Source organism: Pseudonaja textilis, chromosome 9 (assembly GCF_049901715.1).
Source record: "Pseudonaja textilis isolate UNSWEBS1 chromosome 9, rPseTex1.2, whole genome shotgun sequence".
NCBI classification, from domain to species: Eukaryota; Metazoa; Chordata; class Lepidosauria; order Squamata; family Elapidae; genus Pseudonaja; species Pseudonaja textilis.
The window spans coordinates 18,314,844-18,341,831 of NC_141998.1; the positions used below are offsets into that span (position 1 = coordinate 18,314,844).

General features: G+C 41.5%; 1 protein-coding gene across 3 annotated transcripts in view; it reads right to left on the reverse strand.

Moving 5' to 3' along the window:
- Positions 1-26,988, reverse strand: part of ETS1 (ETS proto-oncogene 1, transcription factor) — a 125,127-nt gene that overhangs the window by 54,755 nt on the left and 43,384 nt on the right. The window contains exon 1 of one of the 3 annotated variants that reach the window (XM_026708970.2): positions 16,020-16,448. The exons of the other annotated variants lie outside the window; for them this stretch is intronic. Coding sequence (XP_026564755.1) covers positions 16,020-16,101 — 82 coding nt within the window. The 5' untranslated portion in view covers positions 16,102-16,448. Of the gene's footprint in view, positions 1-16,019; positions 16,449-26,988 lie in introns of those variants that run through there. 3 annotated transcript variants of the gene reach the window in all.

Consider the following 26,988-nt stretch of genomic DNA (forward strand, 5'->3'; position numbering starts at 1 on the left):
AAAATATTGGAACAATTTATTCTTTGAAGGTTTATTTCTATCACCATTCCACTTATTTGTTCCCAAAATGATTTTGCTAAGAATAGTGGCCTGTTTATTTTCTTCTTTCATCTGTCTGTCTTTTTCTTTTGTATTATGCCTTTCAAATCGAAGACTATCCTGTTTTTTAAATACTTTTGTGTTAATTGCTCAGAAGTTTTTCTTTTTCAAATCTATATAGCAGGCTACAAATGCTTCAAAACGAGAGTCAACAAATACTACATTGGAAAGCCCTACACAGCAAATGAAACCATGGTCAGTTGCAAGATCCAGCAATTACAGTTATTAAAGAGCAAAGAGCAAGTTTGTGACAAGTGTCAATTGCTAAGAGCATCACCAGAAAGACATTCTTCCACTGAAACTGCTGGATCCAGGTGTTACATACTCATACGCAACAGAGAGCAAAGTGTGGACGTTCAATCTTATCTTGGAACACAAAAGATGCTGGTTGATTAGAAATCTTTAGGAAGAACAACCACTCAGAGAAATCCTTTGCTAGTATTTATTTGGTATCTCCAATAAAAGTGTCAGACAGAAGCTGAGAAGATGGTCACTAAAGTCTCGGAAATGTCTACCAGAGTAGATCACGCTGCCATAAGTGGCACTCCCCAGATGTTAAAATGACTCCAAAAAGAGTTCAACTCGCCTCAAACATCCCGCTAATTATACATCTGGAAAATTGTACCTTCAAGTCAGTTTTGACTCCTGGTGAATGCTTGGAAAAGTCTTTTCCGTTTTTAGGCCACCTTTTCAAATGCAACTTGCTGGTCCCTTCTTCCTGAGGTTGAAAGAACATGACTGGGCCAAAGCCATCCAGCTAACTTTGTGCTTCACACAGGTCTAGAACTCACAACCACCTTGCTGTTCACCTGATATATTAACCGATGCATCAAAGTATCGCTCTCTGCTAGTTATTGCCCATGTTAAATTTGGAAAAATTTAATACACATGTGCATGAGTTGCAATGGGCTTAATATAATAAGGTTCCCTACTTAGTACATCAGACCAGTACAACTCCGAAATGTAGTGGAATCCAAGATGGGGTGTCACCAGAACAGGGATTACTACATCGGCGAGCCTGCGGTGCTGCGGGAGAGAGGTCCTGGATGGATCTTCCACAGAAGGACCAGGGGAGGCATGATAGCAGTGTTCCAGTATCTGAGGGGCTGCCACAGAGAGGAGGGGTGGGTCAAGCTATTTTTCAAGGCACCTGAAGGCCAGACAAGGAATAATGGATGGAAGCTGATCAAGGAGAGATTTAACCTGGAAATAAGGAGAAACTTTCTGACAGTGAGAACAATCAACCAATGGAACAGAAGCTGCCTTTGGAAGTTGTGGGAGTTTCATCCCTGGAGGCTTTCAAGAAGAGATTGGACTGCCATCTGTCAGAAATGGTGTAGGGTCTGCTGGGCAGGGGTTGGACTAGATGACCTATAAGGTCCCTTCCTACTCTGATAACCTGTTATCTATTTATAAGTCACTTGATTTGCAGCAATCACATTATCCACCCAAGTGGACCACAAGTTACAGTGGTTCAGAGCATAGAAACAGAAACTCCTGTTAATTTAACAACTTTCTTCAAAGCCCGTAGAGCAAGTTGCAGAAGATAAACCACAGATTCAAATATCTACCTGTTTTGCGTGCGAAACTGCCTCTATTGTTGAAAGTGTGTTGAGTCAAGAGCAGATGTTGCCCACACGATTCCAAAAGTTCAGTTATAAACTTTTTTAAAAAACCGTTTCTTCTTAAATGAAAGCAGATCTTCTCAAGATGTTAACAGCCACAGGAACTAAATCTCACGTCGGGTCTCTACCTTCCAATTTCAGCAGAAAAGCTGCGGCTTTAATAGAAGTAGGTTGGCTGGTGCCACCATTTCTTCTCAGCACACTTTTAAAAAAATCATATGGTGTGAATGGATCTCAAAGGCTATCTAGACCAACCCCAGCTCATGCAAGAAATCGAAAGTCAAAGAAGCTTTATAGAGGAGAATGCCCCTGATGTTAAAATTGTTATCTTTCTTCAACCTTACAGTACTCTCAGAGATTGTGCTCATCAATCAAATTGTCAGTTTTAACCATGATCTGTTAGATAAACCACATAAAGTGGGTTTACAGATCATTCTAAGCCATAAACCATGATTTGTAAAGCACAATGGGTAGGCCCACAGAATGCATTTACCCCCTGTGAGGTAGATGGGCAGTCTTTTAAAAAAATGATAAACAAATTAATCTAAAACCAAACAAATCATATTATGAGTATGAAGGAACTACAGGATAATTTTGTCAGAAGATAACTGCCTCCATATGAATCTTTACAAAATATTTTAATTATTTTCCAGCACAATCCATGTTCTCTAGACCAGTGGTTCCCAACCTTTTTTTTGCCCCGCACCACTAAAGAAATTTCACTCGAACCTCGCACCCCCTGGAATAAAATTTCACTCGAACCTCGCACCCCCTGGAATAAAAATGCCAACATATAGCCAATATCCTATTATTTACCTGGACTTTTCTTGCACCCCCTGGAATATTGTCTCGCACTCCCAGGGGGTGTGAGCACCCCAGGTTGGGCACCGCTGCTCTAGACCATTCTAGAAAATGTAGCTGTCCAAGGGGGGAAGCATTTGTTGCAATTACAGAAACTGTCTTTTTTTTTTTTTTTCATTCAACTTGTAAATTCTGTACCTTGCAGGAAAAAAAAAACCAAGGCAGATTCTTAATGATCCTGCAAAAAAGTCCCTTGTTCCTACAGCTGTGTTTGAAGATCAAAAAGACTGAATATGCTTCCTGAGATAAGGATGGCCCTTTTGATAAACAAATGGCAAGATCCGCCATTCCAGGGAGATTTTCCTTGATTTGCAAATCTCCTCAAAGAGGTTGGCTGGGATTCTAGACTGCTTTCACACTGAAGGGTGGGTAGATAAAGGACAAAGATGATAATGCTGACAGTTTGTGGAAAATGAACACTTTTGGGAACCAAGTGGCTCACAGTCTTTCTTCTGTCCTCACACTGAGCTACATAAGGTTATTGTTTTCCCCTCTGCAAGGATCTGATGAAGAAAAGGACATCATTTACATAGTGGGTTAGAGACGATCATTACCTTTGAAAGGTGCTTTTTCAAAAGGCAACTGGATTTTATTTTTCCTTGAAGACATTTCACTTCAGAGTCGGATGAGAAGCGAAATCTCTTCAAAGAAAAACACAGTCTAGTTGCCTCTTGAAAAAGCATCCCTGGGACAACCACGACCTAGGCGACTGAGACTCTCCATAGACATAACCCTTGGGGGATGGTTAATAACGAGGTTTATTTAGAAGAAAAAAAGAAGAAAAAAATAATAATCAGATTTTCTTTATTTGAGACTGGCAAACAGAGGGGCAGGACCTTATATGTCATGGCCCATCATCGGATGGATTAAAAGTCAGCAGCTGAGCTGATCTTCCAAGAAAGAAATATAGTTTCAACCTTTCCAATTTACTTGAGCTAATGGAACACGATGAATTCTTCTCTTGGATAGGCTGCCCTAACTATTGTTGCTATTTCATAACAATGCCTAGTGTTCTCCATCTACGCTGTGATGTCAAACTTGCTGGAAAGGATTCTCCTGTATACAAAACTGGAGAACTATATACTATATATCATTCCGAAAAACCCTGTAATGCTTTAAAAAAAAAAAAAATAACAGGAATTTCCTTGGGATGCCTACTGTTCTAATTAAATAAACAGAAAACATTGTGTACCGCTGGCATAGAGAGGGGGAAAATAGTCGGATGGTTCCTTGTGATGCTACAGCCCCACCCATTAGAAATAAACAAATGGATCAGAAATATAGGTAGTACTTATGAGCACAATTGAGCCAAAAATTTATGCCACTAAATGCAACAGTTGTTAAGTGAGTTTTGCCCCATTTTATGACCTTTCTGGACACAGTTGTTAAGTGAATTATTACAGTTGTTAAGTTAATAGCAATGGCACTTAAGACTTATATACCGCTTTACAGTGCTTTACAGCCCTCTCTAAGCGGTTTACAGAGTCAGCATCTTGTGCACAATAATCTGGGTCCTCATTTTACCGACCTCGGAAGGATGGAAGGCTGAGTCGACCTTGAGCCTGTCAGAATTGAACTGCTGGCAGCTGGCAGAGCCTGAAATACTGTATTTTAACCATTATACACCTTGAAAAGAAGGAAGGGAGGGAGGGAGGGAGGGCAACAGCACTAGCAATAGCACTTAGACTTATATACTGCTTTACAGTGCTTCACAGCCCTCTCTAAGCAGTTTACAGAGTCAGCCTCTTTCCCCCAGCAATCTAGCTCCTCATTTTATCCACCTTGGAAGGATGGAAGGCTGAGTCAACCCTTGAGCTGGTCAGGATCAAACTCCTGGCTGTGGGCAATAAGTTAGTCTGCAATACTGCATTCTAACCACTGCACCACCAGGCCCTTCCTTCCTTCCTTCCTTCCTTCCTTCCTTCCTTCCTTCCTTCCTTCCCATTTAGCAATAGCACTTACACTTATATACCACTTCACAATGCTTTTACAGCTCCCTCTGAGTGGTTTACAGAGTCAGCCTCTTGCCCCCAATAATCTTGATCCTCGTTTTACTGACCTGGGAAGGATGGAAGGCTGAGTCAACCCTGAGCCTGGTGAGATTCGAGCTGCCAAATTGCAGGCAGTCGGCAGTCAACAGAAGTAGCCTGCAGTACTGCATTCTAACCTAACCACTGCACCACTGCGGTTAGTAACATGGTTGTTAAGTGACTCTGGCTTTTCCTTTGACATTGCTTGTCAGAGGGTTACAAAAGGTGATCATGTGACCCCTTGAACCCTGCAATAGTCATAAATATGTACCAGTTACCAAGCGTCCAAATTTTGACCGTGTAACCATGGGGATACATCGTGAAAAATGATCATAACTGGGTTTTTTTCAATGCATTGTATTGACTATTTGAATGGTCACTAAATGAACTGTTGTAAATCAAGGACTATCTATATCTCCAAAGACATGCAAAGTGTTTCTTTCACCCTGAGTGAGTTGTTTGCTTCCGTATACAGGAATAATAAAAAAAAAAGATTTCCTTCCATAACTGATCTCAACGGCCAGGCATCCCTTTTTGAGACTGGAAATGAGCAGTCCATACACAATCCTTGCAATTGCTGAAAATGCAAAATTTTCCAGCCATTTTCAGGTGGGAAAGTTATGGAAAGAGGGCGGTGGGGGGGAATAAAAGCAATACCCTGGGCTTAATGGCATTTAAAAATAAATAACCCTTTCTCCTAAAATAACCTTTCCTTTCCTTGGCTAGCAAATCAAGAAAATCCCACCCTCTCCGTGTTTCGAATTGTTATCCAGAAGAATTGGAGCTTGATTACCCTACAAGATGGCAAACTCAACAACTATTCCAGGAAAACGTGTGCAAATCTAAAAACGGAGTGAACACAAACACGAGGGCAGGAAAAGTCATCAAGAGGCCTTCTGTGGCCATTGCAGAAATTAGGGTTTTTTTTTCCTGCTGTTACTCCTACTCCACCCTAGCTTTTATCTAGTTAACCAGCCGAGTAAATCAGAAGGCAGTTGGCTAAGCTGATGCTATTTAGGGTCTTGGCAAGATTGGATCTCAAACTCGGTTCTTTCTTCTTAAATGGAATTTTAAAAAATGCTTGTGAACGTATTTTTCTTCTTTAATGCCTTTTCCTGGGCCTGAAGTCCCCAAAGACGGCATATACTGACTTAATGAGAGCACTAATAAGATTACGTCCTCTCCGTTCACATCTTAACATTCTGCTGTCTTGCATTTCAAGAGGTCACAGTGGCAACAGAGTATTTAAACTAATTGCGGTTTATTGAACAAGCTACACTTGGATGAGTTCACACATCGTGCCACACCAAAACCAAATAATGCAACCGGTGAATCAAATCTACGCTTAAAAAAAAAAACCCAAAGGTTAAATAAAGGAAATAAATATTCCAGATAGGTCATGAGAGCAGACTCATTGATGAAGTCAAGCCAAATTAATTACGGCCTATTGACTAAGCCACTCGTGGCTGGGTTCATATATGAAGATATCTTCATATATTAAGATTCATATATTAAGATGAGCCGCAATGGTTAGAGTGCAATACTGCATGCTACTTCTGCTGAGTGCCGGCTGCCTGCAATTTGGCAGATTGAATCCCACCAGGCTCAAGGTTGACTCAGCCTTCCATCCTTCCGAGGTGGGTAAAACGAGGAGCTAGATTGTTGGGGGCAAGAGGCTGGCTCTGTAAACTGCTTAGAGAGGGCTGTAAAGCACTGTGAAGTGGTATATACATCTAAATGCTATGCATTAAATTATATTGCTATGCTATTGCCACAAGCCTTGGTTTACAAATCATCCTGGGATCAGTTGGTGTAGAGGGTGACACAACACCAATATTCAGGAACAACTTTTCTAGTAGGCCACAGGGGTATGTCAATAACAAGACAACACTGCCAGAAGGAAGAGGCAGATGCCAGACTCTGGGAAGTGGTTGGGGCAATTGCACCATTCCTCAAGGCTGGGAATGGCACCAGGTGGACTTTGTGAGTGGCAGCAGTGGCACTAGGCCTGAAAATCAAGGCCCAGGCCCTTGTTTCAGACCCAGCCTTGGCTCAGCCACCAAAGGCCACACTTCATGGTGGCCTAGACTGGTTTTGGAAGAAAACCTGTCTTCCATGGACCAGAAGAGGGATGGTTTTGTACAGAACCTAGATCCCGCACATCTGCAGATGAAGCTTTGCTTGCTTACTCACCAGACCGCTACCAGTCTGTGGTTCAGGAGTTGGGGAACCCTGGGCTAAATGATGGGGGAGATAGAGAATGGTATCTGCTTGGTCTGTGAGAGATGTGACATGCCAGCAGAGTCAAATTAGACGTATTCCTAATTTTTTGACACACCAAGGATATATCTTCACTGTTTTAGGCTAAACAAAAGGATGACTCTACTGTAAATAGAATTACAAAAATTGAAAATGTAATTTTTAGGGCCCAAGCTTCTCTTTTTTAAGCTTCTACAGATCAGGGAAAGACTTCTTATGGAGGTCTTCCAAGAATAGGAAATGTAAACACTGATCTGATTTCTCCAAGACCCAAACTAGCTGTGGCATGCAAGGATGTGTATTTTTCCATCATGGTTGTTTTAAATTGGAATACAATTTGGAAGTATGATTACGGGAGAGTAGGATAAGCTCTAGCAGACCTATAGAAGAAACTATAGTTAACAGCTTCTTTTTAAAAAAAGAAAAATAACAATCATCTTTAGGAGAAAAATCAAACTGGGCTGCGAATTTGATCAGAAAAAAAATAGTAAAAATAAAACTTATCTCATATCTGCAGTACGTAATATGCTCACTTGTGGTTAAGTCAATCATGCATCACTAAATTGTCTAAGTTCACACAAGTAGCTTTGCAGGCTGCTTTCACACATCTTAAGCTAAAATATGGCTACCCAGTTTTTAGTTCTGCAAATACAGCCAGTGAATTAACCCATGTTACGTTTGATTGATGCAGTATCTGGCCACCCTGCCTTTTTTCAACACACCATGGACAAAACTCCAGGGGTAGCAAGAGCTATGAATATTAGCTCACACATAATGTGATTGGTCTGGTTTACTTCAAGATATGAAGTCTTATGTGAAGAAGGCCATTTGAGCTCAACCATGCTTTAAGAATTATTTCATTCAACTGTAAAACTGTTGACTTGGTTTTAGCCCAGTGAGAAGAATATAAACAGTCCTTCTGGTTTGTATATTATGATTTATGACTTAGCCATGAGAGACTAAGGCTGGTTAAACAAACCATGGTCAAATTAATCCACAACTTAGCAAAACATGTGAACTCCATCCACTCTGGGACAATTCCCAAAACCCTGTAGGAACTTTGCAGTGGTGTTTCCCATTACCTACATGATGAAAAGGATAGCCTATGGAAAATGGAACATTTCTGCATAGAAGATATAGCTTGTGACATTGAGTAGAATTCTCTTCTTAAAGGAAAGCTCATCTAAATAGAGTACACAGCTCATTCTACAGTTCTCTGATCAAGTTACTAATTTTTCTTCAACCATGACCTGGATGACTGAGAATCTCCATTGGCATTTTGTTCATGTCACATGGAAATCAACATCTTGCTAACCTACTATTCTATTGATTGATACAGAGGCCATCAGTCTCCCACCCATGAATCCAGAACTGTTTATTTTGCAAATGGTAGCTTTTATTTGATAAAGGCATTTCTCATATGAAATATCTACCTTCAGGGAAAACCTGCTCAACTACATCATCGGTTGTCTTTTCTCAACTTTAATCCTTGTCAACAACTTCCAGAGCTTTTAAATAGTCCTAATTAACCACTCATGTTTTTACAAATTGTTGAATATAAGGGGAGAGAATAAATCATTTGTAAAGCTGAAAGAAATAACACCTATTAGTAGTTGCTTTCTGGTCTAGGATCGGGTGCAATATCAATGCAAGTCAATGACCAGTGTGTGAGAAAACACTCAGATAAGGATAAAGTGGACAGTTTACTGAATTAGCATTGTGGTCATTTTCGTAAAATGACTGGCATGTTCAGTATTGAAACACTCATTTCTCAGAAGCCAAACTCATAATAATTAATGCCAGTGTTTAGTAAACAGCAGTGGTTTTGCCTTGGAAACGGATTCTATCTCTTTAGAATAAAGGTAGTCTTTGATTTAGGGCTATAATGGAGCCCGGAATACCTGTTATAAGTTTAACAGTCATAAGTCAAGGTGCCCATGACCAGAGCAGATTATACAACTTTTTTGCAACAGAAGATGCTACGGTCATTAAATGAATGTGATGGTCATTAAGTGAAAGCCATGATTATTAAGCAACTCAATGTATATTCCTGGGAGCGTTTTTTGTTGGAAACCAACGAAAAAGGTCAAAAACCATCAAAAACATTATAAATTGTAGCTATGTGACTACGGAATTCTGCAACCAGACATCAAAGTCAACCAGTTGCCGAGCACTTAGACGGTATTGCCTCCAACAATCTGGGTCCCTATTTTACTGACCTTGGAAGGATGGAAGGCTGAGTCAACCTTGAGCCGGTCAGGATCGAACTCCTGGCAGTCAGCAGTATGTTAGTCTGCAATACTGCATTCCACCGTGGCTGTGTTTTTGGGGTTTTTTTTTTCCATACGTAGATAAGACTCATTGCTAACTGTTGAGGGCAGATTGTAAAAGTACTATATTCTGACTCCTGTCTCAGCACATCTTTAACTTAAAGGGAAAAAAATCTCACCTCCCAGAATCAAACTCCTGGCAGTGAGTAGTGAATTAGCCTGCATTACTATTCTAACCACTGCACCAGCACAAAATGCAGTCATGTAACCAGTGTTTGTGTGCAGGCAGCAATACGGAACCCGGTATAAGTAGCTTTTGTAGAGTCCACCATGACTTCAAATGGTTGTTAGGCAAAGACTTGCCTGCTTAAGACTAAGTCATGATCAAGCCACAATGATACATGAATGTCCATGGCCAACCACTGTGGTTTCTAAGCCGCAGTATATGCCTTCATACACAATACAGATACATCCAGTTGTGATGCACTCAACAAATCATAGTTAAAGAAATCACTTTACAGCAAGAGATATGAACTCTTATGTCCATTGGCTCCTCTACCTTATTTTTTTTCCTACCGTGATAGGTCAAAAAGTATGTTTTTCCCATGGCTCAGATGAACTGTCCAGGAATGAACTTGAGATCTTCTGCCTGCAAAATTTACACCCTGCCCCTGAGTTATGGCCCTGCCCCAGTTTTGCCTGCTCAACAGTAATCGGGGCATTCATTAAAACATTCTTTCTGAAGTGAGTGAACTGGGGGAGGGAGAAAGCTAATTAACAACCCTTCTCTCTGGACAGAAAACCTTGGCTCCCACCAGGATTGCAGTCCCCAAAACAGAAGTCACTGAAACTGAAGTCAGTAGGAAATCCTTCCTTAGTTTCCGCCGATATCTGAACTTTGGGCCAATTGAAAATACCTGGCATCTTCCAAGGGTCAGAAAGAATCAGATTTAGGCTTTAATGGGCTTGCTAACATGCTGGAAATAAACTGATTTTAAGAGAACAAGGACCAATGGACTCCTCAAATAATCAAAAGATATGGAAAGGGGAAGGGGAAATAATTCCCACTTACATATGGATTCCAAGATTCCCAGAACCCATCATTTAAGTAATTGTTCTCCAATTCTTCCATCACCAAACAAATCAGCGGTGAGTTGTCACATTTAGAAGTTAAAGTTTAAACAGATAGCTCGGTCTGATTAAAAAAAAAAAAAAACTAATTCCCACAAGTTTTCCAAGATGTTGCCTTCTGCTTCCAGTTCATAAGACTTTGCCAGCAAGATGCAGCATCCCACCAACTCCCTTTCGAGCAGGAATGTAAACCTCTTGGAGCCAGGAGCTGGGCTACGGAGGGGAGGGAAGCAGAAAATAGATTGAGATCTAGTTTGAGTTCACCAGGTCACTGGCAATAGATGGAGAAAGGGCTCCTGGTTCCCTTTTCCTTAACTGGAACAACAAAATGGCTCTTCTTATCTTAAATTAGACTGCTGAGGTCAGGCATGTTCAATTGAGTTACCATGGGCACAACAACACATGAAACATCCCTAGTTTTTACATGTAGATATCATAGGAGATCTATATTTTTTTTTTCCCCTCAGGAAGTTCCTAGGAAAAACACATGAAGATCTCAAGAGTGAGTTTCTGGTTAATTTCAAGAAGAAATGAGAAGGGCTGCACCACCCTATATGATTAGTCTCAGGGTGCCTGTACTCTGCCTTGGGCAGGGAGGAAATGAGTAGATGAATGTGAGAAAATGAAGTGTTAAGAATTATGATTCCCAGGTATATACTCCCCAGGGGGACATGTCTATGGAGATTCTCAGTCACTCAGATCATGGTTATCCCAGTTGCTTCATCAAAAGGCAACTGGGTTTTGTTTTTCCTTGAAGATGTTTCACTTCTCATCCGAAAAGCTTCTTCAGCTCTGACAGTCAGAACTGAAGAAACATCTTGGATGAGAAGCAAAACATTTTCAAGGAAAAACAAAGTCCAGTCACCTTTTGAAAAACCATCTTTGGGACTCTCAGGGGGGCAGATACATTGGAACATTCCAAGGTCATGTTTGGAAAGTGCTTTACATACACCTAGCTTAGCAAGAGGACAATCTCTTTGTATATATGCTTCAAAAGCAGGGGTCTTCAAACTTGACAGCTTTAAAACTTGTGGACTTCAACTCCCAGAATTCCTCCTCCAGGTATATTAGCTCAGGAATTCCTGGAGTTGAAGTCCACAAGTTTTAAAGCTGTCAAATTTGAAAACCCTTGTCCAAAAGTATTGTTTATTCAGTTTGTACTTTGTCCTTCTGTACCTTAGGTTGTTAGATTCACACTGATGTTGTTACTTAGTGGGATAATGAAACTGCAGGCAAATAACCAAGCTCAGAAAGCACCAAGGACACCACAGTAGTTGTTGTTGTCATCCTCTTCCTCCTCCTCCCCTCAAACCCCATTCCCTTCAAACACAGATGATGAACGTAGGTAGGTAATCAAAGGTCTGTAGGCAAACAACCAAGCTCAGAGAGCACCAAGGACTCCACTATTCACCCAGAATAATACACAGGCAGAACAGACAACATAACATCACATCATATCAAACAATAAAATATAGTTTATATTTTATAAACTTGCCCATGAAAAGTGGATCAAACTAAGCCTTGAATTGCAAAGCCCATGCAAATAAACAATAAAAAAAGCAAACAGGCATGTTTTCCCCACTCATTTTAAACACCTATAATTCACACAACACACAAGCACAATGGCTAATCTAGCCGGATGAATGTAGCTTGTTAACTATTTATTGTGTTCTGGTAGGTGCTCATCCATTTAGTCTCCTTTTCTGCACTTATAAATGGGAGGCATAAGAGAAAGGAGGGTTTGAAGCTTGCCCGGGCTGAATGTAAATATAGGGAATCACAATCTGTACAGATTTGTTATATTTAGATAGATAAAGGGAAATCTGCAGGATTCCACATCAGAGCCACAGCCAAGAGTCTCGGTATTGCTATCCCAACATATATGAATATAATTATTCATGCATTCAATTACTTCTTTCATTGTAAATATTATATTTCAGTGACCGTACTTAGATGGTCTTTAAGAGAAATTTTAAGACTAGAGATTAGGTTCATCTGATTAAAGTCTACTATCTTAGCTCACAGGAGACTCACTAACAACCCAACTGTTAGGTCTGCTAGATAAACGCTCATGTTTATCCCTGTTCCGTAGCCATTTGTCCTCAGTTGAATCTTCTGATTAGGGCAAGAATATGTGGACCTGAGAGAGATATTGTACTGAAGTGTCTATTCTCTGTTTGCCAACAGATTGATGCAATCCCTTGTATTTCATCCTTTTTCAGATGAAGGAGTCAGTAGGCTTTTGAAAAGTGAAATAATCTTTTCTTTCCTGTGTTCTTTTTTTAGAATTTTCCTCTTCTTCACTCACCTTTTCCAGGCAGTTAATATGCCACAAATGACTAACACAGCTACATGGAGGTAAGTAAGCTAGTAAAGATCCTTGCAAATACTAAAATCTGGAGACTTATTTACAAGGGTGGGTTTAATAATTACTAAATAGTTATTAAACATGTATATCTTGTTTCGGAGTTTTCAGACATTGCTAGCTAGATTATGACAAGGTCTCAACTGAGGTCTTCCTAATTCATTTATCTGTTCAAGAGCTTCTTTTGCATAAGGTTTATTTCTGTTTTTAATACCCCATAACCTATTAATCAATATATTAAACAAAAAATGGCTCCTTTGAAAAACAGTTGTTTCCCTTACAATTTAGCATTCTTCTGTTCTTCATTTTAAGTACATCCTATGGTTCACAAGAAGTTTAATACCTTCCAATTCAGGTAATGATTGCATTTGTATATTTGGTGATGTTGCTCCTTTGTTTTTAAGAAGCGTCTATTTTACAATGATTTATAAGCATCCACATTTGCAAAATTATGTTGCAAATTCATTGATTGGAAAGCAATGTCCTAGTAGTCTCAAATGTGTTTTTTTTCTTCAAAAGGCAACTGGACTATGTATTTTTCCTTGAGAAAGTTTTTTTTTTTCCCATTGAGGGTGAAGAGGTTTCCCCTCTGATCCAAGAAGCTTCATCAGTTCTGACTGAATGGTGGGGTGGATGGAAAGATTAGTTCTGAAGAACCAATTTTGCTACAAATCCTGGTACAACTTTCAGCTATCACTTGTTTCACCCTACCCATCCACTCCCAATTTGCTACAAAATTAAACCGTCCATTAAACAATGGTTGCTTTGTGAAGGAAAGTGAAAACATTAATTAAATAACTGATATTGCTAGAAAGGCAGCAAGTTTCAAATCACAATTAAAATTCAAGAACTGTGGAGGAGGAGGAGGAGGGGAAGAAGGAGGAGAAGGAGAAGGAGAAGGAGAAGGAGAAGGAGGAGAAGAAGAAGAAGAAGAAGAAGAAGAAGAAGAAGAAGAAGAAGAAGAAGAAGAAGAAGAAGAAGAAGAAGAAGAAGAAGAAGAAGAAGAAGAAGAAAGTAGTAGTAGTAGTAGTAGTAGTAGTAGTAGTAGAAGAAGAAGAAGTAGAGAGGACATTCTGCCATAGTGGCAATCATCTGAATGCTGAGCTTTAATCCTTTCCTCACCATGGGAATGTAGCTGTGATTAGCCTTTTGCTTCAACAAGGAAACTCTAAATACTGTTTTCTTTCTAGGAATCCAGTACAGTAGCAGTATCCTTAACCTTTGGAGCTTACAAAGTCACATAAGGTTAAAAGAATGCAGATTTTCCCAGTAAGGCACCAAGATTGGGTTCAGAATTAACATTGAGTATTTAACATTTTTGATGGTCCCAATAGCATAGCAAGATGTTCCTGAAATCATCTCCATAAGATAGCATCAAAGGCTGGACTCCTTTTCTCTCTGCCCTTCCCTTTTCTTTCATCATAGTTTTCCCAGCCTTTCAGGCTGGGGGTGGGAGTTACAAACGATGTAGGAACTGTATTCTGCCATAATGATTTTGGGTTGGGGGGGGGAATAGCCAAGATATTTACTTGACCACAGAAAAAGGAAAACACCCTCAAGGGGTATTAAGGGGTATTTATATCTTAAAGGGGAAAACTACCCAAATAAGACCTAATCATTAACAAAACTTATTTTCTTCCCAAGGCACACAAAACATTGTATTTTTGGCTTGAGTTAAGGCCCACTTAGAAAGGGGAGTAAATTTAGGAAGGTTCCTTTTTTAGAGGCATGTATATAAATGTTACATGAAAATGGTTAAGAAAGTAATCAGAATTTTATCGTCCCTAGATCTCCCTTAAATCTCTGGAAGGATCCACATTCTCTAGATACATCATGCATTACAGCTTCATCTTTTCTGGCAGAAAACTCAAAAACAAGAGCTTGCCCTATTTAGAAGGGCCCCAAGAAATCGCTGACTTAAGGGCGCCCAAGCTGCAATTCAACTTGGAGGAAGTCAATTCTACTGGATTCAAATGCATTACTTTTGAGTAGATGACTCCTGCATACTACACTATCAAATGTCCCAAAGGTGTTTTTCAAAAAACAACTGGACTTTGTTTTGGGGTTTTTTTTCTTTTCTTTGAAAGCGTTTCCCTTCTCATCCAAGAAGCTTCTTCAGCTCTGAACTGGAAACCTTCAGAACTGAAGAAGCTTCTTGGATGAGAAGGGAAATCTCTTCAAGGAAAAAAAAAGTCCAGTTGCCTTTTGAAAAGCACCATTGGGACAACCATGATAGATCTGGAGGATTGAGAATCTCCATACACTATCAATGCAGTTCATGTTTTTGTTTTTTTAATTGAGAATCTACTTTGAACATGTGTGCAACTCAACGGACAACATTCAATGAAAGCACCGGCATCATTTAATCTAATCAGTTATTAAAATGCTATCTCTTCTTGCATCCTTCCTCTGGTTTCTCCCTTTAGAAGGGGCTCCTGGCACCTCGAGTTTATGGTAGAGTAAGTCCAACAGGCAACTTTTCAGCAAAGAGCTATTTGCCGAAAGCCCACACAAACACCCCGGGCCAGATCTATAAGGTTTCTTCAAACCACATGCTTGAATTGTATTACACCTCCGCACAGACAGAAACACGGAGAGGGGGAAGAAAGGAGGGAAAAAGAGGTGGGAGGCGAGAGGAGACAGGGAGAGATCAATCGACCCGATCAATCAATCAATAATGACGGAGGCCAGAGGGGGAAACATAAGGTCTGGAAGAGTAGGGTACAATTGTCAATAGGAGGCGCAGATATTATCTTACACACTCCAGGTTTCTGGAGGCAGGAGGTCCCTGGATCCCCGACCCACACCCCACCCAATCGCCTCCTCTTTGACCTAATAGCAAGGAGCCGAGATGGCTTGAGAAGCGTCAGAAGCAGACTGGACACCACCGCGGTGATGCTTGCAGGACGTTCAGTCTCTCTCTCTCTCTCTCCATCATCTTTCTTCTTCTTCTCGCCCCCCCCCCCCCAAAAAAAAATAACTTCCCACGAATTTACAAATACAGTTCAAAGCTGGGGACCAAAATGGACCCTTCCCTGGTCAAGAAGCGAAAGGATCCAGGATTGAAGCCAGCATCCTCTCCAGGGAGGGTGGGGAAGAGACAGCAAGGATTTGGGGGAGGGGGGGGGTCCCCCCAGAGCCGCCGAAAGTCAGGAAAGAAAAGAGGAGTTTCTGAACCAAGGAGAGCAAAAAAGGAAAGGAAGGAAGAAAAGATAAAAAGGAACGAAAAAGGAAATTGGCCACGGCTTGAAAGGTCTGGGATGAAACTGACCCCCGAGGAGGGGATGGGCGGCGGCCGCGACCGGCCGAGCCATTTGCCCCCCCCCCTTTTTTTTTTGCCCGGCGATGTCCGGGAGGCGATGCGAGCGGTTTCACTCACCGGGGGATGGAAAGAGATCCACCTCCACCTTCTCGGCTTTGATGATGGTCAAGGTGGGCTTCGGGTCGCCCGCCGCCTTCATGGTGGAAGGGGTCGCCGGAGGGAGCCTGGAAGCCGGGGAAGGGGGTAGAGGGACCTCGGTTTGGGGGGGGGGAGGAGGAGGGAAGCCTGGGCTCCCCCCTTGGACGGCGAGGCGCTTCTCCCGGACGCAAAGTTGGCAGGAGACCCGGGCCGGCTGCCTGGTTGGGTTGGTTCTTTGGGCAGCCCTTCTTTCGCTCGCTCGCCCGCTCTTCAGCGCGGCCCTGATGGGCTCCGGCCGCGGCTCTCGCTCCCTTCCGCGTTCCCTTTCGTCTCGCTAGGGCGTTTCTCCTCCGCAGCCGCTGCGAGCGACTCTCCCCCCCCACCTCCTCCTCCTCCTCCTCGCCCAGTAGCGGCTGCAAGGGAGGAATTGGGCTGCAGCGAAAGAGGAGGGAGGCGGTCTCCGCTCGGGGACAGCGGCCGGGGGTGGGAAAGGCTTCCTCCGCCCCAAACGGCTGGCTGGGACCAACCCAGCTGCTGCCGCTGGGTCCCGCTCTCCGTCCCCCCTCCGCCCGCGCGCGCGCCCCGGTTAGAAAACAGGGCGCAGCGATGCCCTTCCACGTGGCGCCCTTTCTTTCCCGGGTTCCTTCTCGCTCCGGGGAGGGAAAACCAACGTGTGTAGCTCTGTGTGTGTGAAGAGTCACTGGGACCGTAGACAAAAGACCGCACCTTTGGGAAGCCCCCTCTTCCCCCCGCCACCCGTCTTCATTGATCCGGGGTAAAGTCTACCCCGGTTCCAGATGCTGAACGGCTGCATCTGTATCCGCAAGGAGGGGCCGTTTTAATCGCCACCCGGACGGGTGAAATTAGATTGATTCTTCATTTATGAGGCTAAGGTTCCTTCTGCCCGTTTTAGGGTCTCTCTCTCTCTCAGAAATGTGGGCACCCCCTTTGGAACCCACTGCAGGCGATCCATCCCGTGTGCCATCGATTTCACCTACGTTTTCCCTAGGTTTTTTTTTTTTAAGTTGGAGGAGGTATAATTTGACTAAATTACCATGTGAAAGTGGTGGTGGAGCCGAGCTGGCTAGCTCATCTTCCAAGGTTGTGAAATTGAGTTCAGCTTCCCTTTCTCAGGTAAACAAGCTCACCCCCCACACCACCCCCCTTGTTGGGTAAAACCTGCCCCCCCCCCCCAGGTCCAACTGTCCTTTGCACTCACAAGGAAGTGCAATTAACCCCCTGACAACTTTCCACCCAGATCTCCAAGCAGCTCGGCTACTATGCAAACCACAAACTTTTTCCCAGACAGGCTTTAGCCATTGGGTTGATTTAAAACCCATCACTTAATTGATACCCGCCAAAATGGCTCAAAATGCCCCAAAATAAAATCAAATAATCAACTTCCCCCTGGAGCTCTTTGTGGTGGCAGGATACCCTCTGCTAAAAAAAATTATCCCCGCAAGGAAGAGAGAAGCAGCAACAAGTGTAAGGTCTGAATTTGCAGATTTGGAATTCTCCTGCCTCTATTGTGTCTTCTCTTTGATGATGAGTTCTGCAGAACTTGGAAGCTCGCCCATCCTTTCATGCTATTTTAGGATTAAAAAGTTTTTCCCAAGCTAGGGATTCTGGATTGGCCCCTCTCCGCCTTAGGCCAATGTATCTGTGATTACTTTTAGTATTTAAGTCACTTTTCAAGCCACTTCCCCCCCCACCCCATCCTATCATGGGATTTAAAGCAGCGTTAACCACATTCATGAACTCGGGTACTGATCCGCCTCAGTCTTTATTTTAGGCTGGAAAATGCATTTTATTCTTTTTAGAGACTGCCTTGCCACTCTCAAGCTTAACTTGGTGAGGCTGTTTTGTGAATAAAATTGGATGAATTGGTGCTTGTGATTTTTGGAGTTTCTGGGTTTTTAAACGTCACTGTGGTGAACCATTTCTTGGGTGTGCAAATCCACTCTTTGCAGGGGGAAAAGGAGAATTTTCAGTATCCAATGGTCATTTGGATTTTTGCATTCCAGGTATAACATGCCTAATTATATAATATGTCTTGGAAGGATGCAATGAGAAAGAAAAAAAGGCACTTCTTACTACTTATAGAAAAAATAATAGTTAAAAAGAATTGAAATTCTCCCTTTGCATTGCTATTATTAATAGTGTGGGTGGATAAACTACAGTTAGATTCACACTTTAATACTTGAATTTAATAATTCAAGCCCTAAACCAAGGATCTAAGAATTATTATGATAGCATCTAAGAATGTAACCAATTCCAAGCAGGATAGGTTGGTTGGTTGTTTTGCAAAATCAAAAGGACCTGTTGTTAGGGCCTAACAAATTCAATACTCCCAGTTATTGGAAGATAAAGATGCCTTTTAAGTATTGCTCTGAGGGCTCCAATCAAAATTGGTATAATAATTATAATTATCTCATATGGAATTTTGTTGGTCAGTCAATAGGAAGATCTCAATTTTTGACTGTTGACATCTTCCACAAAGAGTAACCAACCATTCATTCTAAAATCTAGTGATTCAAGTTCTTCATTGACAGTTATTTCAATGCATGTCATTTTATTATTGGGGGTGGAATGTGATTTTTTTTTTTAAAAAAAATGTTGTTTTGTGTATCAGAAGGGGGAGAGGACAAATCTGAAGATGCTGGATTGTAGATTGTTTGTCTGCATAGTAATAACAGTACTATTAATCTTCTCATTGTTCCTATCACCCATCTCCACCCACTTGTGACTGTATGACTGTAACTTTGTCGCTTTTATTCATACAGTTTATATTGACTGTTTCATTGTATGATTTGATTGCAGTGGTGGGATTCAAATTTTTTTACTACCAGTTCTGTGGGCATGGCTTGGTGGGCGTAGCAGGGGAAGGATACTGTAAAATCTCCAATCAGAGGTGGTATTTGCTGGTTCTCTGAACTACTCAAAATTTCTGCTACCGGTTCTCCAGAACCGGTCAGAACCTGCTGAATACCACCTCTGTTTGATTGACTATTTGTACCCTATGACTGTCATTAAGTGTTATACCTTATTATTCTTGCCAAATGTATCTTTTCTTTTTATGTACACCGAGAGCATATGCACCCAGACAAATTCCTTATGTGTCTAATCACACTTGGCCAATCAAGAATAAAGAAAGAATGAAGAATAGATTGTTTGAATGGGACTGGAATGATTTAGAATGATACAGCTAATGTATCTAATGACAAAGCTCCAGGTTCAAATCTTGATCAGTGAGAGTAAATAAGCAACAGTTTTACCAGTTAGCAAGCATAACTCTAATTGGATTCACACACTTACCATGTTCTACAGACCCAAAATTGCTCCCTGCTGAAAACTGAGCCTATACTTAGTTGAGATTACAGTGTGATTACAGTTTATGATAGTCCAGAGTGGTGACCCTTTGGGTTCACACAACAGAGTAAGACTGTAACCTCAATTAGAAGCAGTATGCAAGGCTGGTCAAAATGTTTAGAAACTTATCACCAAATTGTTGGAAATGTAATCAAGAACCAGGCACATATTATCATATGTGGTGGTCTTGTAAAAAAACAAAAGGGGTTTTGGTGAAAGATTCAGATGTGGTTGGAAGAGACGATTGTACAAAAAATAGAATACAAACCAGAACTATTTTTTACTAGGAATCACGAAAGAGAGATATGGTAAAGAGGTGACTTACCTAATATTACATATTATTACAGCAGGAGGAATGGTTTTTGCTCAAAAATGGAAGAATAGAGTCCCCATGGAAGGTGTGAAGTGATAAAGAAAATACTGATTTGTGCAGAAATCGATAGACTGACTTTGGAATTGAAAAATAAAGGTGAGACAGAATAGCGTGAGATATGGAATGAATTCTCTCAATGGTGGGAACAGAAAGGAGAGACCCAGAATAAAAACTAATCAGGATTTGTAGAATGGACAATTGAGGTTACCTATATAATTATAATTGAATAGGATGGATAATATGATGGATATAAATAGCACAGAAGATAATATAAATGTATATACTGGATAAGTTAATTATATAATTGTATAAATGTACATAAGATATGTATCGTATACTTTAGTATGTATGGCAAAAATGACGCCAGGACAGTCACACAGTGACCAATATTTTAATTTGTAACCAATTAATTTTTTTTTAAAAAAGAACCAGTATGTTTACTCATCAGCATATAATACTGTAAGCGTTATGGAGAGAGGGCAATGCTATTGTGTGTGTATGTGCTACCAGAGACGAGCTGAGTGAAAAAACACAGCTTCAGTCCTTGGGCAGTTTCTTTCAATCTAATCTAACTAATAAGGTTGCCATGGGGAAAAAATAGGAGGGACCATATGCTACACAGTCTTTTTGAGAGCCATTTTCCCATGATAATCACACAGGTTTTTTTAAAAAGGGCAAATTCCTGTAAAGTGAGTGAATATTCTCTTTACTTGGGGTGGCATTTTGGGGGTACAAGAGTTATTAAGACAGGGAATGGTGCACTGAGATTTTCATCTTGCATTTACTCAGTGTCTTAATTTTTGAAGCCCAAGGCAAGCTTTGTCTACTGGTGGGGATTCAGAAATAGCTTAGTTGGAAAGGAGAGGCAGTTGATTCAAACTTTAAGTCTTTAAACCATTTTTTTTTAAAAAATATGAGGATGTAGCACCTGTAAGCATAAACATACCTTTCTTGTGAAAATGACCTTTTAATATCTATTCAGGTATTTTCAGGAAGTCCCGTAAGAGCCAAACCTGAGACCTGCCTGATTGCATTTTTATCTGCGCAGTCATATTTTCCCTCTCCCCGAAATTAACAAGTCTTTCAGTAGAATCATGCACTATTTAGATCAGAAAAACAATGAAAGGGGAAAAGTGTAGGAGGGGAACCCTCTCCTTCTGTTTTTCTGCTCTGATCCATGAAAAAGGAGAAAGGGAGGGAGCGAGGGAGGGAGAGAAAGAAAGAAAGGAAGGAAGGAAGGAAGGAAGGAAGGAAGGAAGGAAGGAAGGAAGGAAGGAAGGAAGGAAGGAAGGAAAAAGAAAGAAAGAAAGAAGACAGACAGACAGACAGAAAGAAAGAAAGAAAGAAAGAGAGAAAAAAGATAAAGAAAGAAAGAAAGAAAGAAAGAAAGAAAGAAAGAAAGAAAGGGAGAAAAAGAAAGAAAGAAAGAAAGAAAGAAAGAAAGAAAGAAAGAAAGAAAGAGAGAGAGAGAGAAAGAAAGAAAGAAAGAAAGAAAGAAAGAAAGAAAGAAAGAAAGAAAGAAAGAAAGAAAGAAAGAAAGAAGGGAGGGAGGGAGGGAGGGAGGGAGGGAGGGAGGGAGGAAGGTGTCAGAGTTCAAGTAACATACCCAGCTTCAGAGTTGATGGACAGACGGATGGAAGGAAGGAAGGAAGGAAAGGAAAGAAGAAAGGAAAGAAGGAAGGAAGGGTTCCTAAGGGTTAGAAAGAGCTATTAAATGTTATTAATTATATAAACCAGGCTTCATATATTCCTCTATCCAAAGATAAGATCTATCAGCGACTAGCTCATTCAAATCTACAATCTCTCCTTTGGGTCTTTCCCTGCTTTGTTTGTCTTTCTGCCTATCTAGTTAGCTATCTATCATCTCACCAAAGTTGGCTGTAGGCAGCATCATGTACCTAAACATAGTAGGAGCCCACCCAGGCTAGCGTCTGTCTTTCTGCTATACTTCCATGACATTGTCTTCAACTTAAATTCATACCATGAGTGAGATAAGCTTAAGTCATCTTTAGCTATATTATTGTAAATCCACCCCTCTTATTCTGATATTGTTGAAAGTCAAACAAGTCAGACGTCTGGTTGGATTTGTCACTGGGGATGGGGTGAGAAATCAGGTGACTTGGGAAGAGAAACAATCAAAGCCTTGACAATACATTTCATGTTGGTACTCAAGAATAGGTGGAGAACATTTCTAATTAGCAATGGGGAAGGTATTTCATTCATGTATCTACCAAGACATTGGGCCTATTTTTTTTTAAAAAAAGATATTGACCTAACACTGAGAATGTCTTGCTTCTTTCCCCTACTCTCTGCTTTTATTAATATACTTTCATTGATGAAGAGATTTGGAGAAATAGATTTGTGTCCTGGAAAGGAGTCTTTGCTGTAAAATCTATACAATCTTCGATTATCAACAATTGCATTTTTTTTGTTCTTTCCCCACAAAAGTGTCTTGTAAAATGACACGGAAGATCAAACAATCAATTGTATGGGCAGAATGGCTAGATAAGTGGATTTTTAGGGGGTGCATGAATATGGTTTGATTTTCCTAAAGTAGCGTTGTCCTTCTATCTTCCTATTCTGGGTTATTTAGGCTTCAAGTTGTATCCAAAATCAATGTTTTTGTTAAAAAAAACACACCAAAGTTGAACCTCTAGATGAGGTGTGTCCAACCCTTGGCAACTTTAAAACTTGTACACTTTAACTCCCAGAATGTCTGGCTAGCTGGAGAACTCTGGTAGTTGAAGTCCACTAATCATCCAAGATTATTAGGGAATACAATGAATGGATGTAGGAACTGGGCATGGCTAGTCCAGTAAAGAGAAGGACCAGCGGAGACATGATAGTAGCCTTCCAATATTTGAGGGGCTGTTACAAAGAAGGGGGGACCAACTATTTTCCAAGGCACCAGAAGACCAGACAAGGAATAATGGATGGAAACTAATCAAGGAGAGATTCAACCAAGAAATAAGGAGAAATTTTCTGACAGTGAGAACAATCAACCAATGGAACAGGAGTTGTCCTCAGAAGTTGTGGGAGCACCATCACTTTAGACCTTCAAGGAGAGATTGGACTGCCATTTGTCAGAAATGCTGTAGGGTCTCCTGCTTGGCTGGAGGGGACCTATAAGGTCCCTGATTATCTGTTATCTGTTATCTCTGATTATCTGTTAGAGAGGAGGGGGTCAAGCTATTTTCCAAAGCACCCAAGGCCAGATCAAGGAATAACGAAAAGAAACTGAACAAGGAGAGATTTAACCTAGAAATGAGAAGAAATTTTCTGACAGTGAGAGCAATCAACCGATGGAACAGAAGTTGCCTTCAGAGGTTGTGGGAGCTTCATCACTGGAAGCTTTCAAGAAGAGACTGGACTGCCATCTATCAGAAATGGTATAGGGTCTCCTGCTTGGTCAGGGGGTTGGACTAGATGACCTACAAGGTCCCTTCCAACTCTGTTAATCTTCAAGTTGCCAAGTTTGGGCATCCCTGCTGTAGATCATTCATGTCTGCTTCTTGCCCTATCTATCCATAAATATTTATCCTGGTATATAAAGTTTTCTGCTGACAACTGAGAAGCCTTCTTACACATTACCCAGTTCACCAACACCAAAACCAAAGTTACAACAGTGGTGAGATCTGTATCTGTATCATATCAACACATAATACACATAGCTCTATAACCAAAAAGCCTTGGTTTAGACGTAAATATTTTATTGCTACTTAGATAAGTTGTTTTTTTTAAAAAAGTACTAAACCACAAACGGCAATTCACAGAAAGGAGAATATGACTCACAGAGACCCATTTACTGTCACCTCATACAAAAAATAAGCAGCATGGATGTCATTAAGCAATCTGCTAGCTGTCGTTCTCTTGTCAACAATATCTCGCCATTGTGCATTCCACTGCAAAGTCTGGGGTTTTTTTTAAAATGAATTCTGTGGCCTGTTACTCACAAACTTCTTTTAAGCCTTATTTGGATGCAACAGTATAAGAATGAATAATACCAGACCGATCATTTTAAGCAGAATTTCGGGTGATCATTGGAAATCAGATCAACGTAAGGTTTTTTTTTTTTTTTCAATGAAATCCTCCTAGGGATTCAACCAAAGGACACCACAACTAATGCCACACAAAAATATAGCATCTATGCTCACTGACCCTACAGGACAAATTTACTCTGGTTCTTAGTTTATGTCTTATTCACCCACCATCTCAGGGTGAAAATCTTAAATGCAGGTGCACCTTTACACCAGGGGTGGGCTTGAAAAATGTTAGCAAAGGGTTCTCTGCCCAGTTGTTGGATGGGCGTGGCCATGGTGGGTGTGACCTAGTTGGCCTCCTGTACCACACAGGTGGGAGGGTTGTTTTTGCCCTCCCCAGACTCTGGAGGTTTTCCTTGAGCCTCCAGGAGGGCGAAAATGGCCTATCCGGGCTCCAGAGGCTCTCTGGAAGCCAGAAATAGGCCCATTTCCAGCCTTCACGAACTTCTGGGAGGCCCGTTTTTCACCCTCCATGAGCCTCCATGCATGCCCTGCATTTACCTGCCTCCAAGAGGCTGCATGGGGACCCTTGGGAGGGGAGGGATGGGCAGGCCCAGGAATGGGATTTGGGAGTTCTCCAAAGCGTGCAGAATCTTAGGGGATCCTGCAAATCCCCAGCAGCCCACCCCCGCTTAACATACAGTATGATGCAGAACTTCATAAATGTGTCTTAGATACATGCTGTTAGATGGGACTTTAGGGAAGTAGAAAACTCCTCCTGTAGTTTTTTTTTTTCCTACCAGTTAACATTCTCTTTGATGAGAAAGAATTTGTCTTTTGAACTTTGCTGGAAGAAGAAAGTTAATTTGGGTGAAATTCTCATCGGTTCCTTCATTGTTTCGAGATGAAGGAAAGGTGTGGATATATATATATATATCCACATATATATATGCAATTATATATAATTGCATATATATATTATATTATATTATATTATATTATATTATATTATATTATATTATATTATATTATATTATATTATATTATATTATATTATATTATATTATATTATATTATATATATTATTGCACCATTGTTTCTCTGGTCATTTGCAGCCATCCTGGGGTTCCACCCTTTTACTAAAGGAAAATATTAGAGTGAAACTCCTGCCGTGGAATTTTACCAGGCAGGAAAGTGGAAGCACCCCAGTGTGGTTTCAGAGCGATGGAAAAACGTACAACAAAAAGTATCAGCGACAGCAGCCACCACAGTGTTTTGTCAATTCCAACAACAGCGCTGTCTGCAAGAGTGTTTGTATTTGTGTGTGTGATGAAAACAGTATTTCACCATCACATGCAAATCCTCCCCTGTTTAATGCAAGCTTTATAATACTGCGCCCAGCTGCAAAAGTCTGCTAGAGAGGCGGCTGCTACATTTCAATCTCAGTTTAATCAAAACTCCTTGTTGAAAATTATCTATTCTTTAGGCAAATAAATAGATGAACTTTGGATAGATCACTGCAACACAAAAGAAAGCACATGATAATCATCGGGGGGGATTTTTGTTATGAAAAAATAAGATAGTTTGATCCTGGGCCTCTCTGATCAAATTGACCTTATCTCTAGATGACCACGGAATTGGCATTGCTTTTACTGTATTGTACAACCTGTGATGTTTTCCAGGCGTTTCTTCCACTCCCAGTAATACCCAGGTTGATCCAGAAGTTATTGGAGGAACGAGCGGAATTGATATTGGTCGCCCCCTATGGGTCCAGGTGAATGTGGTCCGCAGACTTACAGGACCTGTCGAGAGAACAACCTTGGAAAATTCCACCGTCAAAGGTTTTCCTCTCCCAAGGGCTGATACTTCACCCGAACCCACAATGGCTCAGTCTAACCGTATGGAGGTTGAGCGGAGCCGTTTAAGGGCCCAACAGATTTCAGAGGATGCTATTGCCACCATTCAAGCATCCAGACGGTCCTCAACAAATCGTATATACGAGGCCACGTGGTCCGCCTTCTGTCGCTGGTGCCGGGGGTCTAAGATCGACCCAACTGCCCCATCAATATGACAATTATTGGCCATTTTACAGGAGGGGTTGACCAAGGGCCTATCTCCAGATACTTTACGCAGACAGGTGGCAGCTTTAGCCTCGGTGATAGCCTGGGGTGACCTCCGGTCCATAGCGCACAATCCACATGTCCGCAGCTTTCTTAAGGGTGCTGCAAATTTATGACCTCCTGTAATTCACCGCTATCCCACCTGGGACCTCAACAAGGTGATAACCGCACTTACAACTGGCCCATTCGAGCCTTTAAGAACTGATAGTCTTAAATTCCTGACATATAAGGTGGCCTTCCTAATTGCAATCACATCAGCAAGGAGGATTTCTGAATTGGCGGCATTGTCAATGAGAAAGGACCCGTGCATGTTTCATGCGGACAGAGTGATTCTCCGATTGGATCCATCATTCACACCTAAAGTAAATTCAGCCTTCCACAGAATGCAGGAGTTGGTGCCTCCAAATTTTTGTCCAAAACCATCTCATAGACTGGAGCATCAATGGCATCGACTTGATGTTCAAAGGGTCTTAAGCATCTATCTAGACCGCATGGCAGCATTTCGAAAATCTGAGGCTCTATTCCTATCCTCCACTTTAGGGCAAAAAGTGTCATTGATGACCATCGGTAGATGGTTGAGAGCCACCATAGCTAAAAGTTACAAATGCCAGTCCATCTCAGTTCCTAAGGGCATTACAGCCCACACAACAAGGAGTGCAGCAACATCAGCAGCATGGGCTACACGGGCGTCCATAGAGGAAATTTGCAGAGCGGCAACTTGGGCTTCACCATCTCCCTTTGTCAGAAATTATAAAATTGATGCCTATGCCTCAGCGGACGCTTCATTTGGCAGAAGAGTCCTGCAGAGGGTTCACAGAGTTTAGGAGTGGGTTTCTATCCAGACGGAGTCCCTCCCTAAGGACAGGCCAAGCTTTGGTATGTCCCACTTCTGGATGCTCTGAACAGCTCATGGGAGAAAGGGCGTTGGTACTTACCTGATACGCCCGTTCTCTGTGAGTTGTGAAGAGCATCCAGCCCCACCCATTTCTTTCCATCTGGTGGGGTTCCGTTCCAGTCAGGGATCTAGATCAGGTGATGAGTCCCGGACTTTGGCACTCAGTCTTCGCAAAACTGGGGGACGCTGAGGAGGAGTCCCGTGGAGGAGG